Source organism: Somniosus microcephalus, unplaced genomic scaffold (assembly GCF_052327205.1).
Source record: "Somniosus microcephalus isolate GS21.2 unplaced genomic scaffold, FLI_Smic_1.0 unresolved_chr9, whole genome shotgun sequence".
NCBI classification, from domain to species: domain Eukaryota; kingdom Metazoa; phylum Chordata; class Chondrichthyes; order Squaliformes; family Somniosidae; genus Somniosus; species Somniosus microcephalus.
The window spans coordinates 16274732-16291364 of record NW_028225187.1 but is presented as its reverse complement, the minus strand read 5'-3'; the positions used below and the strand labels follow the sequence as shown (position 1 = coordinate 16291364).

General features: G+C 51.7%; 1 protein-coding gene across 1 annotated transcript in view; it reads right to left on the bottom strand.

Moving 5' to 3' along the window:
- prpf31 (PRP31 pre-mRNA processing factor 31 homolog (yeast)) overlaps positions 1–16633 on the bottom strand; it is a 47253-nt gene that overhangs the window by 9211 nt on the left and 21409 nt on the right. Inside the window, exons 9-10 of the mRNA XM_085979541.1 lie at positions 16170–16259; positions 12859–12986 (exon numbers count right to left, since the gene is read on the bottom strand). Of these exons, the coding sequence (XP_085835667.1) occupies positions 12859–12986; positions 16170–16259 (218 nt within the window). The remainder of the gene's footprint in view (positions 1–12858; positions 12987–16169; positions 16260–16633) is intronic.

The following is a 16633-nucleotide window of genomic DNA, read 5'->3' as shown; positions in this document are numbered from 1 at the left end:
CCTACCCCCCTGACCGGATGGCCACGTGGATGTCACGGGAGCAGCCATCTTGGGACCCGGTAAGGCCACAAGCCGCCAGCAGCACAACTACAGCTGCAATGACCAGAGGCCAGAAATGCTACTTCTGCGGCCAGGTCAAGCACCCCTGACAGCAATGCCCAGCAAAGGACGCGACCTGCTCCAAATGCGGCAAGGCCACTACGCGAGAGTGTGCAAGGCGAAATCGACCCCCAATTCCAGCAGCGCCGCGTGTGAACCGTGCAGGCCGCCATTTTGGACCCCACCAACCACGTGTGAGCCGTGCGGGCCGCCATTTTGGGCACCACCAGCCGCGAGGGAGCCGCCATCTTGGACACCATTTCGGGACCAGGCCCCCGGCGAGGGCGAATACTACAGCGACCCACCGACCTCGACGATGGCCTCCATCACCCTGGACCAATCTAGGCCCCATCAACTAGCCAGGTCCATGATGAACGTAAAGGTAAATGGCCATGCCACAAATTGCCTTTTCGACTGCGGAAGCACGGAGAGCTTCATCCACCCCGACACGGTGCGACGCTACTCCCTATCGGTTATGCACACACGCCACCAGGTCTTTATGGCCTCAAAGTCCCATACGGCGGACGTCGGCGGCTACTGTGTAGCGACTCTGACAGTGAACGGCGTGGAGTAGAGATTTTAAATTCCTCGTCCTGCCACAGCTCTGCGCTCCCGTACTGCTAGGATTAGACTTCCAGTGCCATCTGGAGAGCGTCACGATGGCATATGGCGGGCCCCTGCCCCCACTTACAGTCTGCAGCCGGCAGAATTTAAACACGGCGCCGCGCAAAGTATGCAGCCTGTCCACCCTGAAGGTCAAACCCCCCCCCGTTGTTCGCTAACCTCGCCAAAGACTGCAAGCCAATTGCTACTAAAAGCAGGCGGTACAGTGCCGGGGATAGGAGCTTTATTAAATCAGAAGTAGAAAGACTCCTGAGGGAAGGGATTATCGAGGGCAGCACCAGCCCATGGCGAGCCCAAGTGGTGGTAGTAAAGACCGGCGAAAAACAGCGCCTGGTTATTGATTACAGCCAGACGATCAATCGATACACACAATTAGACGCATACCCACTTCCCCGCATATCTGACATGGTCAACCAGATAGCACAATACCGGGTATTCTCGACGATTGATCTGAAGTCGGCATACCACCAGCTCCCCATCAGGCCCAAGGACCGCCAGTACACGGCCTTCGAGGCTGACAGTCGCCTCTACCACTTCCTCCGAGTCCCCTTCGGCGTCACCAACGGGGTCTCGGTCTTCCAAAGGGAGATGGACCGGATGGTTGACCAGAACGCGCTGCAGGCCACCTTCCCCTATCTAGGCAACATCACCATCTGCGGCCATGACCGGCAGGACCACGACGCCAACCTAGAAAAATTCCTCCGTACGGCCCAACGGCTGAATCTGACATACAACAGAGAAAAATGTATGTTCCGCACCATGCGCCTCGCTATTCTTGGCTGCGTGGTGGAAAACGGAGTCATCGGCCCCGACCCAATGCGCCCCCTCCTGGAACTACCCCTCCCCCACTGCCTAAAAGCCCTGAAGAGATGCCTAGGGTTCTTCTCTTACTACGCCCAGTGGGTGCCCAACTATGCGGACAAAGCCCGGCCCCTCATCAAGTCAACCTCCTTCCCCCTGACGGCAGAGGCCCGTGCGGCCTTCACCCTCATAAAAGAGGGCATTGCGAAGGCCACAATGCACGCAGTGGATGAGTCCATCCCTTTCCAAGTGGAGAGCGATGCATCCGACTTCGCCCTAGCCGCAGCCCTTAACCAGGCGGGGAGACCCGTGGCCTTCTTTTCACGGACCCTCCAGGGCCCCGAAATTCGATACTCCTCAGTCGAGGAGGCCCAGGCGATAGTGGAGGCTGTACGGCACTGGAGGCATTACCTGGCCGGTAAACGTTTCACCCTGCTCACTGACCAACGGTCAGTAGCATTTATGTTTAACAACAAAGGGGAAAATCAAAAATGATAAGATATTGCGGTGGAGGATCGAGTTATCCACCTACAACTACGATATCTTATACCGGCCCGGGAAACTTAATGAGCCCCCAGACGCCCTATCCCGCGGGACATGTGCCAACGTACAAGTCGATCGGTTACGGACCCTCCACAATGATCTCTGCCACCCGGGGGTCACCAGGTTCTTCCATTTTATTAAAGCTCGCAACCTGCCTTACTCGATCGAGGAGGTCAGGACCATGACCAGGAACTGCCAGGTCTGCGCCGAATGCAAACCGCATTTTTATAGGCCAGACAGGGCACACCTGATTAAAGCCACCCGCCCCTTCGAACGTCTCAGCGTCGATTTCAAGGGGCCCCTTCCCTCCTCTGACCGCAACACGTACTTCCTCAATATTATTGACGAGTACTCCCGTTTCCCCTTCGCCATCCCCTGCCCGGACATGACCAGCGCCACAGTCATCAGGTGCCTCCACGACCTGTTCGCCATATTTGGCTTCCCCAATTACATCCACAGCGACAGGGGCTCGTCGTTCATGAGCGACGAGCTGCGCCAGTACCTGCTCGAGAAGGGCATAGCCACGAGCAGGACTACCAGCTACAACCCCCGGGGTAACGGACAGGTAGAGAGGGAGAACGCAACGGTGTGGAAGACCGCCATGCTCGCCCTAAAATCCAAGGGCCTCCCAATCTCCCGCTGGCAAGATGTCCTCCCCGATGCGCTCCACTCCATACGATCACTGCTCTGTACTGCCACAAACGCCACCCCTCACGAGAAGATGTTCGTCTTCCCCAGGAAATCCACCTCGGGGACATCACTACCGCCATGGCTGACGTCTCCGGGACCCGTCCTGCTCAGGAAACACGTGAGGAGCCATAAGACGGACCCCCTGGTCGAAAAGGTTCACCTCCTCCACGCCAACCCACAGTACGCCTACGTGGCGTATCCTGACGGGCGGGAGGACACAGTCTCAATTTGAGACCTCGCACCCTCAGGTACCACCCGAAACACCATCGATCACCATCCACTACCTCCACCCACCACCACTACCCACGACGCACCACCGGGGTGTCAACCACGAACTGACGACATGCCGGTGCCATCCCTACCCCAAGAGGATGACACGCCAGTGCTCTGTCCCACGCGAGAAGCGGCCGCGGGCAAAGAACCGCCGCAACCGGCACCACGAAGATCATTACGGCAGACAAGACCCCCGGAGAGACTTTCGTATACGAACTTTTGAAACACTTCACCCCGCCGGACTCTTTTTTAAACGAGGGGTGAATGTGGTAAACCACTGTTAACTCTGTACAAGTCCGGGCATGTCTCCGCCCCTGGCTCCACCCCTAAGCCCAGGTATAAAGGTGACTCACCACCCTTCCCCCGGGAGCTCTTAGGATGGATCCACTAGCAGAGGCATGCTCCAGTTCTTAGTCAATAAAAGCCTACTTCATATAAGTTCAACTCGTAGTCTTTGGTGTTGTTGATATGTATCTAGCAACCTGATGCACTTAGTTAAGTTTAAGCAATTAAGTTCAGTCTTTGAGGAGGCTTCCTGATTCTGTCTGGATAACGCCTCTTTGGGGTATCAGGTTCTTCTGGCAAGGTTGAGTCGGGATCAATGTCGTTGTTTGGTTCCTCTGCTTCCAATATCACCGATTCTGCGGTAGCTGCAATTGGTACGTCGATTTCATTGCCAGGTGTATCAGATCGTGGTGTGGAGTTGACGTTTTCCAGTGACTCTAGAATCTGGTCAGCATGGCATCTTACAATGCTCTCCCCAACGTCCACGGTATACATGAGAGGTCCTTGTCGTGTACAAATCGTTCCTGGCTACCATTTCTCAGTGCGGTAGTCCCGGGCCAAAACTGGTTGACCTATCTTAAAACTCCTGGTCGGCCTTTCATTCATATTCTGAAACTGTCTGTTCTCCACATCTCTTCAGACGTTTGGCTTAACCAAATCCAAGCGGCATCGTAGTCTTCGATTGAAGAACATCATGGCTGGAGTTTGGTTGGTAACCGCATGTGTCGCATTCCGGTAGGCAAAGAAGAAGTTGTCCACCTTGTGTTGTAGGGGTATATCTTCATTACACATTGCCTTGATAGCCTTCTTGAATGTTTGGACAAACCTCTCGGCCAATCCATTAGTGGCTGGATGATATGGGGCAGATGTGTAATGCTTAACACCATTGTTCTTTAAGAACCTCCGGAACTCTTCAGACACAAACTGTGGTCCATTGTCAGAGCAAATCTGTTCAGGCAGCCCATTCCTGGCGAATATGGTTCGTAAAACTGTGATAGTTTTTTCTGTGGTGGTTGAGGACATTTTTATTACCTCTGGCCACTTTGAATGTGCATCCACCGCAATTAAAAACATCGAGTCCATGAAGGGACCAGCAAAATCAATGTGCACCCTTTGCCATGGAGATGAGGGCCACTCCCATGGATGTAGAGGAGCTTGTGGTGGGGCGTTTTGGACCTTCTGGCATCCTGCACAGCTCTTGGTCATCTCTTCGATTTCTCTATCGATTCCCGGCCACCACACAAACACTCTGGCTAAGTTCTTCATTTTTACCCCTCCCAGATGACCCTCATGAAGCTCATTGAAGGATAGAGTGCTCAATTTGGGTGGAATTACTACTCTGGATCCACACATCAAGGTTCCTCTGCACACTGACAGCTGTTCTCTTCTCGGCGAGAATGCTGGCAGCAGTGGTTCGCCATGTGCTGGCCATCCCTTCACCGTTAAATCATAGACCCGTGACAGCGTCAGGTCATTCCGTGTTTCCTTTTCTATGTTTGCACTCGTCACAGGGAGACATTCGACTATGGTCGAGTGGAATAACTCCATTGGATCCACTGCAAGGTCTTCTTCTTCCACCGTCGGCAACGGTAGGCGTGACAATCCATCAGCATTCCCATGCTGTTTAGTTCCTTTGTATTCGATGTCATATTGGTGTGCCCCTAGGAAAAGGGACCACCTCTGCAGCCGTTGCGCTGTCATTATCGGTACGCCCTTCTGAGGGTTGAAAATGGAGACAAGAGGTTGATGATCGGTTAGTAGAGTAAATTTTTGACCGTGCAGGTAGTGATTGAACTTCTTCACCCCCCACACTAGGCTGAGGGCCTCTCTGTCAATCTGGGCGTAGTTACGCTCGGCAGAAGTTAACGAGCGTGACGCAAAAGCTATCGGCCTCTCTAAACCATCAAGGAATTTATGTGACAGTACCGCCCCAATGCCGTAGGGAGACGCATCACACGCCAGCCTGATTGGCAGTGCTGGGTTGTAGTGAGCCAATATTTCCCTTGACATGATTAAGTCCTTACTCTTCTGAAAGGCCCGCTTACAGTCATTGCTCCATTTCCATGCTACTCCCGTTCGTAGCAGGGCGTTCAGTGGGTGCAGGATTGTCGACAGATTCGGCAAAAACTTATGGTAGTAATTCACCAATCCGAGGAATGACCTCAGTTGCGACACATTTTCAGGCGCTGGGGCCTTAACAACCGCTTCAATTTTGTCAGGGGACTTATGTAACCCCTCTTCATCAATCACGTGGCCACAATAAGATATCTGTTTCTTAAAAAATTCGCACTTGGGGCGGTTGGCTCGCAGCCCATGTTCCCGTAGTCTAGTGAGCACCTGTTCTAGGTTGTTAAGGTGTTCACTGTCATCTTCACCTGTTACAAGGATGTCGTCCAAGTAACACTGAGTCCCCGGAATCCCTTGCAGGACTTGTTCCATCGCTCTTTGCCATATCGCCGGAGCCAATGCTACTCCGAATACCAATCGATGATACTGGTAAAGACCTTTGTGAGTGTTTATCGTGAGATACTTCCTAGAGGACTCTTCAACCTCCATCTGCAAATATGCTTGTGCTAGGTCAATTTTTGTAAAACGCTTCCCTCCAGACAGTGAGGCGAAGATGTCTTCTATCCTTGGAAGAGGATATTGTACTGTGTGAAGGACTGGGTTCACCGTCACCTTGAAAACCCCACAGATGCGAACCTTCCTTGGCTCCTCACTTATTGCTTAACGTTTTCTTCATGACAGGAACGATGGGTGTCGCCCACTCGCTCCAGTCGACCTTAGACAACACGCCTGCCTTCTCCAGATTCTGCAGCTCTGCCTCGACGGCTGGGCGAATTGCATATGGTACCGGGTCTTGCTTTGAAAAACTTGGGAATTGCATTCTCTTCTATTTTTATCGAGGCGGTTACGCCTTTAAGAGTGCCCAGTTCTTGTTGAAATACCTCTTTGGCGTTAGCTTAGATTGTTGACAATCGTCCAGGAGTGACGTCGTCATCTTTTTTACCGTCCACCGTCATTGCATGAATGGAGTGCCAATCTAAGTTTATCTTCCTGATCCATTCACATCCCAATAACGGTGGTCCACCATTTTGCAGTATGTAGAGATACAATTTACGTATTTTCTTGCCGTTGTATTAGACAGGCACCCTTATTTTTCCTCTGGGGTATACTTTTTGCCCCGTATACGTCGTCAAGACGATGGATGTCTCTCTCAAGGGTATGAGAGAGAATAGCCGCTTGTAGTCTCGTCGATTCATGACGGTTAGCGCTGATCCTGTATCCAATTCCATTTTAACTTGGGACCCTGCTATCGTGAGGGTGACCCAAATGGTTCGGTGATCCTCTTTTGCAATTACATTGTGAAGTTTGAGACAGCTTATTCTCCTGTTCCCGGATTCACTATCGCTCATCTGGTCTTTGGAACTACTGTCCGTCATCTTTTGTACTTTCTTGTACGGTTCCCTTAGTAGCCTTTTTGTTGTCGCTGGTCTTCTTCCCAGACCTGCAAACTCGTGCAATGTGTCCCATCTTTCCGCATTGCCTGCATATTTTGTCCTTGGATCAGCAGTCATAGAGTCAGAGTTTTACAGCAGAGTTTTACAGCACAGAAAGAGGCCCTTCGGCCCATCGTGTCTGCGCCGCCCATCCATCCCTGTCCAGTCTAATCCCATTTTCCAGCATTTGGTCCATAGCCTTGTATGCAATGGCATTTCAAGTGCTCATCCAAATGCTTCTTGAATGTTGTGAGGGTTCCTGCCTCCACCACCCTTTCAGGCATTGAGTTCCACATTCCAACCACCCTCTGGGTGAAAAAGTTCCTCCTCAAATCCCCTCTAAATCTCTTGCCCCTTACCCTGAATCTATGCCCCCTTGTTATTGACCCCCCCACTAAGGGGAAAAGTTCCTCTTTATCTACCCTATCTATGCCCCTCATTATTTTGTACACCTCAATCAGGTCCCCCCTCAGCCTTCTCTGCTCCAAGGAAAACAACTCCAGCCTGTCCAGCCTCTCTTCATAGCTGAGGCGCTCCATCCCAGGTAACATCCTGGTGAATCTTCTCTGCACCCTCTCCAAAGCAATCACATCCTTCCTATAGTGAGGCGACCAGAACTGCACACAGTACTCCAGCTGTGGCCTCACCAGCGTTTTGTACAGCTCCATCATAACCTCCCTGCTCTTATATTCTATGCCTCGGCTAATGAAGGCAAGTATCCCATATGCCTTTTTAACCACCTTATCTACCTGCTCCGCTGCCTTCAGGGATCTATGTACATGTACACCAAGGTCCCTCTGACCCTCTGTACTTCCTAGGGTCCTACCACTCATTGTGTATTCCCTTGCCTTATTTGTCCGTCCAAAATGCATCACCTCGCACTTTTCAGGGTTAAATTCCATTTGCCACTTTTTCGCCCATCTGACCAACCCGTTTATATCGTCCTGTAGCCTGAGGCTTTCCTCCTCACAATTTACCACCCCACCAATTTTCGTGTCATCCGCAAACTTACTGATCATACCTTTTACATTTTCATCCAAATCATTTATGTAGATCACAAACAATAAGGGACCCAGCACCGATCCCCGAGGTACCCCACTGGACACAGGCTTCCAGTCACAAAAGCAACCTTCGACCATCACCCTCTGCCTCCTGCCACTCAGCCAGTTTAGGATCCAACGCGCCAAGGCACCCTGGATCCCATGGGCTCTTACCTTCTTGACCAGTCTCCTATGCGGGACTTTGTCAAAAGCTTTACTGAAGTCCATGTAAACCACATCCACAGCATTTCCCTCATCCACCCCACTAGTCACCCCCTCGAAAAATTCGATCAGATTTGTTAGACATGATTTACCCTTGACAAAGCCATGCTGACTATCCCCAATTAATCCTTGCCTCTCCAAGTGGAGATTAATTTTGTCCCTCAGAATTTTTTCCAATAATTTCCCCACCACAGATGTTAGACTCACTGGCCTGTAATTCCCTGGTTTATCCCTGCTACCCTTCTTGAATAATGGTACTACGTTAGCTGTTCTCCAGTCCTCTGGTACATCCCCTGTGGCCAGAGAGGTTCTGAAAATTTGTGTCAGAGCCCCTGCAATCTCCTCCCTTGCCTCCCACAGCAGCCTGGGATACATCTCGTCCGGGCCTGGGGATTTATCCACTTTTTGGCCCGCTAAAACCGCTAGCACCTCCTCCCTCTCGATGCTAATATGTTCAAGTATGTCACAGTCCCCTTGCCCGATTTCGATGTCTGCATCGTCTTTCTCCATAGTGAACACAGATGCAAAAAATTCATTTAAAACCCCGCCTACATCCTCTGGCTCTACACACAGATTGCCACTTTGGTCCCTAATGGGCCCTACCCTTTCCCTGGTTATCCTCTTGCCCTTAATATACTTATAAAACATCTTAGGATTTTCCTTTATTTTGCTCGCCAGTGTTATTTCATGGCCCCTCCTCGCCCTCCTAATTTCTTTTTTAAGTATGCCCCTGCACTTTTTATACTCCTCTAGGGCTTCTTCTGTCTTTAGTCTTTTGTAACTGCCAAAAGCCCCCCTTTTATTTCTAATGCATTTTTGTATATCCCTTGTCATCCAAGGTTCCCTTTGCTTGTTGGTCCCACCCTTGACCTTTACAGGAACATGTTGGCGTTGTACTCTCTCTATTTCCCTTCTGAAAGTCTCCCACTGTTTTGATGTGGATTTTCCTGTAAGCAGCTGCTCCCAGTCCACTTTGGCCAGATCCTGCCTTATCTTATTAAAATCGGCCTTCCCCCAATTTAGAACCCTTATTTCCGGGCCGTCTTTGTCTTTTTCCATGACCACCTTAAATCTCACCGAATTATGGTCACTGTCGCCAAAATGCTCTCCTACTGACACTTCCACCACTTGCCCGGCTGCATTCCCCAGAATTAGGTCCAGTACCGCCCCCTCTCTTGTAGAACTTTCTACATGTTGGCTCAAAAAGCTCTCCTGGATGCACTTTAAGAATTCTGCACCCTCTAAGCCTTTCACACTCTGACTGTCCCAGTTTATATTGGGGAAGTTGAAATCCCCCACTATTATTACCCTATTAATTTCGCACTTCTCTGAGATTTGCCTACATATCTGTTCCTCTATCTCCCCCTGACTGTTTGGGGGCCTATAGTACACTCCCAGCAAAGTGCTTGCCCCCTTTTTGTTTTTAAGTTCTACCCATATGGCCTCATTAGAGGAACCCGCTAATATATCATCCCTCCTTACAGCAGTAATTGACTCCTTAATTAATATTGCAACACCCCCTCCCCTTTTACACCCCCCTCTGTCTCGCCTGAAGATTCTATACCCCGGAATATTGAGCTGCCAGTCCTGACCCTCCCTCAACCATGTCTCCGTGATAGCAACAATATCGTACTCCCATGTGTTCAACAACAACTTCAGTTCATCCACCTTATTTGCAAGACTCCTTGCATTAAAATAAATGCCTTCCAGCCCTGCCATATTCTCTTTTGCCTTCACATATTTGCTCTGCCTTCCCAGCTGACTTGTTTTTCCCTCTGTATTTGGCCGTAAATCACCCCCTACTATAGCTCCACTCTGTACCCCAACCCCCTGCCAAGTTAGTTTAAACCCCCCCCCCCAGCAGTGCTAGCAAACCTCCCCGCAAGGATATTGGTTCCCCTCTGGTTCAGGTGTAAACCGTCCGACTTGTACAAGTCCCACCTTTCCCAGAAGCAGACCCAGTGATCCAGGAAACTAAAGCCCTCCCCCCTGCACCATCCCTTTAGCCACGCATTCATCTGTTCTATCTTCCTATTCCTATACTTACTAGCACGTGGCACCGGGAGTAATCCAGAGATTACAACCTTTGAGGTCCTGCTCCTTAATCCTTCACCTAGCTCCCTAAATTCTTGCTGCAGGACCTCATCCCTCTTTTTACCTATGTCGTTGGTACCAATGTGGACCACGACCACTGGCTGTTCTCCCTCCCCCTCCAGAATGCCCTGCAGCCGCTCAGTGACATCCTTGACCCTGGCACCAGGGAGGCAACAAACCATCCTGGATTCACGTCTACGGCCACAGAAACGCCTATCTGTTCCCCTTACTATAGAATCCCCTACCACTATTGCTCTCCCACTCTTTTTCCCCCCTTCCTGGGCAGCAGGAGCACCCCCAGTGCCAGGAAGTTGGCCGCTGCTGCCTTCCCCTGGTGAGTCATCCCCCTCAACAGTATCCAAAGTGGTATACTTGTTTGAAAGGGGGATGTCCGCAGGGGTTCCCTGCACTACCTGCCTGCCTTTGTTGCTCCGCCTGATGGTCACCCCCTGTGCTGCCCTACCCTGAGGCGTGCACAACTCGCTAAACGTGTTATCCACGAGCCTTTCAGCATCGCGCATGCTCCAAAATTCATCCACCCGCAGCTCGAGCGCCGCAATGCGGTCTACAAGTAGCTGCAGCTGGATGCATTTCCCGCACACATGGTCATCAGGGACACTGGCAGCATCCCTGACTTCCCACATAGAGCAGGAGGAGCAGAGCACGGGTCTGAACTCTCCTGCCATGACTTACCCCTTTAATTACTTTAAAAATTTATTCAATACCCCAGTTACAGGTATGCTCTAGGGCGCTTTATTTACCAACTATCCCCACTACACCACAGAATTCAAGCTTGTATTGAAAAAAGAGAAATACTCCTTCTGGTCATGGTTAGTTCTGCCGCAGCGATAACATTTTGCAACTCCCCGTGTCATTTCGTGGGTGCCGTATTCCTGTGGCTTTTGTTGAATTTCCGCAGCTCCCCTGGCTGCTGCTTCGTACGATACTGCCACGCTGAAAGCCTTATCTAGCGTCAGCTCTTTCTCCGAGAGTAATTTCTTCTGTGTTCCTTCACTCAGGAGTCATCACAGAAATCCCACAGTGCAGATAGAGGCCATTTCGGCCCATCGAGCCTGCACCGACACATATCCCACCCGACCCCCGTAACCCCTGCACCAACACATATCCCACCCTATCCCCGTAACCTCACGTATTTAATCCCCCTAACACTAAGGGTCAATTTATCATAGCCAATCAACCTAACCTGCACATCTTTGGACTGTGGGAGGAAACCGGAGCACCCGGAGGAAACCCACGCAAACACGGGGAGAATGTGCAAACTCCACACAGACAGTCACCCGAGGCCGGATTCGAACCCGGGTCCCTGGCGCTGTGAGACAACAGTGCTAGTCCACAGACAAATTTGTCCCGTAGTGTATCTGCCAGTCCTGCTCTGAACTGGCAGTGCTTTGATAGCTTGCGTAGTTCCGTAAGGTACTCAGCATTGCTCTCATCTTTATGCTGAGTTCTCCTGTAGAATTTAAATCTTTCGGCTATCAACAGGGTTTAGGTGTTCCTGTAGGACAGCAACAATTTCGTTAAAACTCTTCGCCTTCGGTTTGGCTGGAGTAATCAGGTCCCGCAATAGGCCGTACGTTCTAGCGCCCATTAAGTTTAGCAATACCAATGCCTTTTTCTCATCGGCTATTTCGTTTGCTTCGCAATATATCTCGACTCTTTCCACATACGTGGTCCAGTCCTCTATTGTATTATCAAAGGCATTGATACTGCCAGTCTTCGGCATCTTGAAAATCTAAAATGGCACCTCCCGCGCTTTGCCTTCTTCCCCGATTTAACAAAATGGCGCCTCCCGCGCTTTGCCTTCTTCCCCGCTGATTAAGATGGCGCCTCCCACGCTTTTGCCTTCTTCCCTGCTGTTGCTAGCGCTGCTTTCCGCGGTTTCCGTTGCAACCTGCAGCTCCTCGCGGTTTCCTGTGCGTTTAATATTTCTTTTTTTTATTATTTTCCCGTCGTGGAACAACCCTGTGGGACTCTTGCCTCCCTCTTCTCGGGTCTATACGCAGCCCGGCTTCGTAGCACCGGCCGCGCCCTGTGTGCTCCACCCTCTCTCGCTCCTCTTCCCGACAACGCTGCTCGGCCCCGTTGCAAGCCACCCGCTCGAGTTCGCGACCGCCGCAGCCCAGGAAGGATCAGTGTACTACCTGCCACCAGCCCGATTAGCTGAAGCACCGTCGACAGGAACCAAGCCCCGCTCTCGACAGCTTCTCCAGCAATCTTCAACTCCGCTGACTCAGGGGCGGATGCCCACGGTCGACGCCCGTTTCTACTGCTTCTTTCTTCCTTCTGGCCTCGACCTCTGCTCACTTCGCTGCAGGAATGGATCCCAGGAGGTGGTGCAGACTGTAGGTAAGTTCGTATCTGCTCGTCGCCAGTATTATGTCCGTGAATGATTGAGACACGGACAGCAGGAGTTGAACAAAACAAGTCTTTACTGAAAGGAGTCAAATCAGGAAACTGAAACTAGAGGCTTACTAGCGCCTTTTATACAGGGGTGGTCACTGCCAGTCTGAGACCAGTTATTCTCTTAAAGGTACATACACAACAGGCAGCATCAATGCAATCGGCGTACACACATTAACCCGTCGCCTGGCGTATGGTTGGTGTGGGTGGGGGGTATTAAATCCCACGTCACGTTACCGCCCCACGACTCGCGATGGCGGCCTCACCTGCGGCCTCCTCGCTTCTTGCGCTGACCGTCCAGCGGAGCGGGCAGCGGCTTGACCTGCTTCACTGGGGGGGGCTCCTGCCACTTGTCGAACTTCCGCTCGATCTCCTCCTTCAAGTCGTAGCCCACCTGTAAGAGGGGTGAAAGTTCAAAGGCGCGGCGAGGGGGGGGGTCAAGTCCGACACCGACGGTTTAACGCGAGATGGAGGAGTGGGTGGGGTTTGTGGTTTACGGCTTTCCCGAAGTTTCCAGCCCATTACTTTCCACTTCGTTCGTTTGGGAAGCGGGTGGGAATTAGTTTGTTTTTAGAATACTTGACTTAATATCTTATAATCATGAATATCTTATCAGTAATGGATTGATAATCGTGTAAGAATTAATTCTATGGAATGGTAACCTGAATTATGTTTTGTTTTATTCGTTTTTGGGATGTGGGCGTCGCTGGCAAGGCCAGCATTTATTGCCCATCCCGAGCTGCCCCTTGAGAAGGTGGTGGTGAGCCGCCTTCTTGAACCGCTGCAGTCCGTGAAGTGATGGGGTACCGTAGGGATCGGTCCTAGGACCTCAGCTATTCACAATATATATACATACATAAATGATCTAGACGAGGGAACTAGATGTAATATCTCCAAGTTTGCAGATGACACAAAGCTGGGTGGGCGTGTGTGCTGTGAGGAGGATGCCGAGAAACTCCAGTATGATTTGGATAGGTGATTGGGCAGAAGCGTGGCAGATGCAGTATAACATGGATAAATGCGAGGTTATCTACTTTGGTGTCAAAAACAGGAAGGCAGATTATTATATGAATGGCAATAGATTGGGAGAAGGGGAAGTGCAGCGAGACCTGGGTGTCCTTGTGCACCAGTCGCTGAAGGTAAGCATGCAGGTGCAGCAGGCGGTTAAGAAGGCAAATGGGATGTTGGCCTTCGTAGCGAGAAGGTTCGAGTACAGGAACAAGGATGTCTTGCTGCAGTTGTACAGGGCCTTGGTGAGGCCACACCTTGAGTATTGTGTGCAGTTTTGGTCGCCTTATCTGAGGAAGGATGTTCTTGCCATGGAGGGAGTGCAGCGAAGATTCACCAGGCTGATACCTGGGATGGCAGGAATGACGTATGAGGAGAGATTGGGTCAATTGGGCTTATACTCGCTGGAGTTTAGAAGAATGAGAGGGGATCTCATTGAAACTTATAAAATTCTAACAGGACTAGACAGACTAGATGCAGGAAGGGTGTTCCCGATGGCCGGGGAGTCCAGAACCAGGGGTCACAGTCTAAGGATAAGGGGTAAGCCATTTAGGACAGAGATGAGGAGGAATTTCTTCACCCAGAGAGCGGTGAACCTGTGGAATTCTCTGCCACAGAAGGCAGTGGAGGCCAATTCATTAAATATATTCAAGGAGTTAGATATATTTCTTAAGGCTAAAGGGATCAAGGGATATGGGGAGAAGGCAGGGACAGGGTACTGAATTTGGATGATCAGCCATGATCTCATTGAATGGTGGAGCAGGCTCGAGGGGCCGAATGGCCGACTCCTGCTCCTATCTTCTATGTTTGCCCATCCCTAATTGCCCTCGAGAAGGTGGTGGTGAGCCGCCTTCTTGAACCGCTGCAGTCCGTGTGGTGAAGGTGCTCCCACAGTGCTGTTAGAGAGGGAGTTCCAGGATTTGGACCCAGCGACGATGAAGGAACAGCCGATATATTTCCAAGTCGGGATGGTGTGAGACTGGGAGTCGAACTTGGAGGTGGTGGTGTTCCCAGGCGCCTGCTGCCCTTGTCCTTCTAGGTGGAAGAGGTCACGGGTTTGGGAGGTGCTGCCGAAGAAGCCTTGGCGAGTTGCTGCAGTGCATCTTGTAGATGGTCCACACTGCAGCCACGGTACGCCGGTGGTGGAGGGAGTGAATGTTTAAGGTGGTGGACGGGGTGCCGATCAAGCGGGCTGCTTTGTCCTGGATGGTGTCGAGCTTCTCGAGTGTTGTTGGAGCTGCACTCATCCAGGCAAGTGGAGAGTATTCCAGGTAACCCTTTTTGCTTATAATTAAAAGTCTGAGCAAGTTGTAACCCAGGGAGCATGGGCTGAGAGTGAGGATTGCCACAGTCGAATAGTGCAGCTAGCCTGGGAGCCAAGGTCAGTGGTAGCTGCCACTGTACTAGAATGTTAAGATATCTGCAGTAAATTTTAAAAAGTAGGCCTCTCGCAGCGAGCAGCACGGGCACGATCCATCTGTGTTGTCAGAACTACTGGCACGGTGGCATAGTGGTTAGCACTGTTGCTTCACAGCGCCAGGGACCCGGGTTCGAATCCGGCCTCGGGTGACTGTGCAAACTCCACACAGACATTCTCCCCGTGTTTGCGTGGGTTTCCTCCGGGTGCTCCGGTTTCCTCCCACAGTCCAAAGATGTGCGGGTTAGGTTGATTGGCTATGATAAATTGACCCTTAGTGTTAGGGGGATTAAATACATGGGGTTACGGGGATAGAGCGGGATATGTGTCAGTGCAGGCTCGATGGGCCGAAATGGCCTCTATCTGCACTGTGGGGTTTTTGTGGTACTCGAGATACGAGTCTGGGTCAAAACACAGATGAGGCAAGGCGGGGGGGGTCTTGACTAGAGCCCGCACAAGCCAAGGTGCAGCGGGCCTGGCATCTTTAGGATTGGATTTTGGGCTTGGGTGTCAGCCAGTGATTGGTTCAGGAGAATCAAGGAGACACCCGGGAGACGAGGGACATGAGGGCCTTGGTGAGACCACACCTGGAGTACTGGGTGCCGTTTTGGTCTCCTTGCCTAAGAAAGGACATACTTGCCATAGAGGGAGTGCAGCGAAGGTTCACCAGACTGGTTCCTGGGATGGCAGGACTGTCGTATGAGGAGAGATTGGGTCGACTAGGCCTGTATTCACTAGAGTTTAGAAGAATGAGAGGGGATCTCGTGGAAACGTATAAAATTCTAACAAGACTAGACAAACTGGATGCAGGGAAGATGTTCCCGATGGCGGGGGAGTCCAGAACCAGGGGTCACAGTCTAAGGATAAGGGGTAAGCCATTTAGGTCAGAGATGAGGAGGAATTTCTTCACCCAGAGAGTGGTGAACCTGTGGAATTCTCTACCACAGAAGGCAGTAGAGGCCAATTCATTAAATATATTCAAGAAGGAGTTAGATATATTTCTTAAGGCTAAAGGGATCAAGGGATATGGGGAGAAGGCAGGGACAGGGTACTGAATTTGGATGATCAGCCATGATCTCATTAAATGGCGGAGCAGGCTCGAGGGGCCGAATGGCCTACTCCTGCTCCTATCTTCTATGGTTCTAAGTTTACCTTTCCTTCCGTACTCTCGTGGAAGCTGTCCACACGGGCGGCCAGCGTGCACTTGGCGGCCACCAGCCGCGCGGCCTTCTTGCGGAGATCCTGCGGGGGAGAGAGGAGAGCGGGTTAGAGCGGCGGTGGTGGAAAGGGAACTGGTGACTGGTTCGGAGGGGGGGGGGGGGAAGGGGAACTGGAGCTGGGAGAGGAGGACGGCCCCAGGGGAATTGGGGGGGGGGGGGGGGCGGGGACTGTCTGATGGGCGAGATGAGGAGGGGCAGATGGTTTGGGGCGCGCAGGGGGGGGGGGGGGGACAGTCAGGCGGGGAGGAGAGAAGGGGGAGTAGACGGTTGAGAGCGATGGACAATCGTAGGGGGCGGAGTGGGGGGTGCGGGAGCTGGGGAGGCAGGGAGCAGAGGGACGGGGGGGGGGGGGGGGGGGCGGTCGCGGAGGAGGGAGAAAGCTGTGCCCACGCCTCC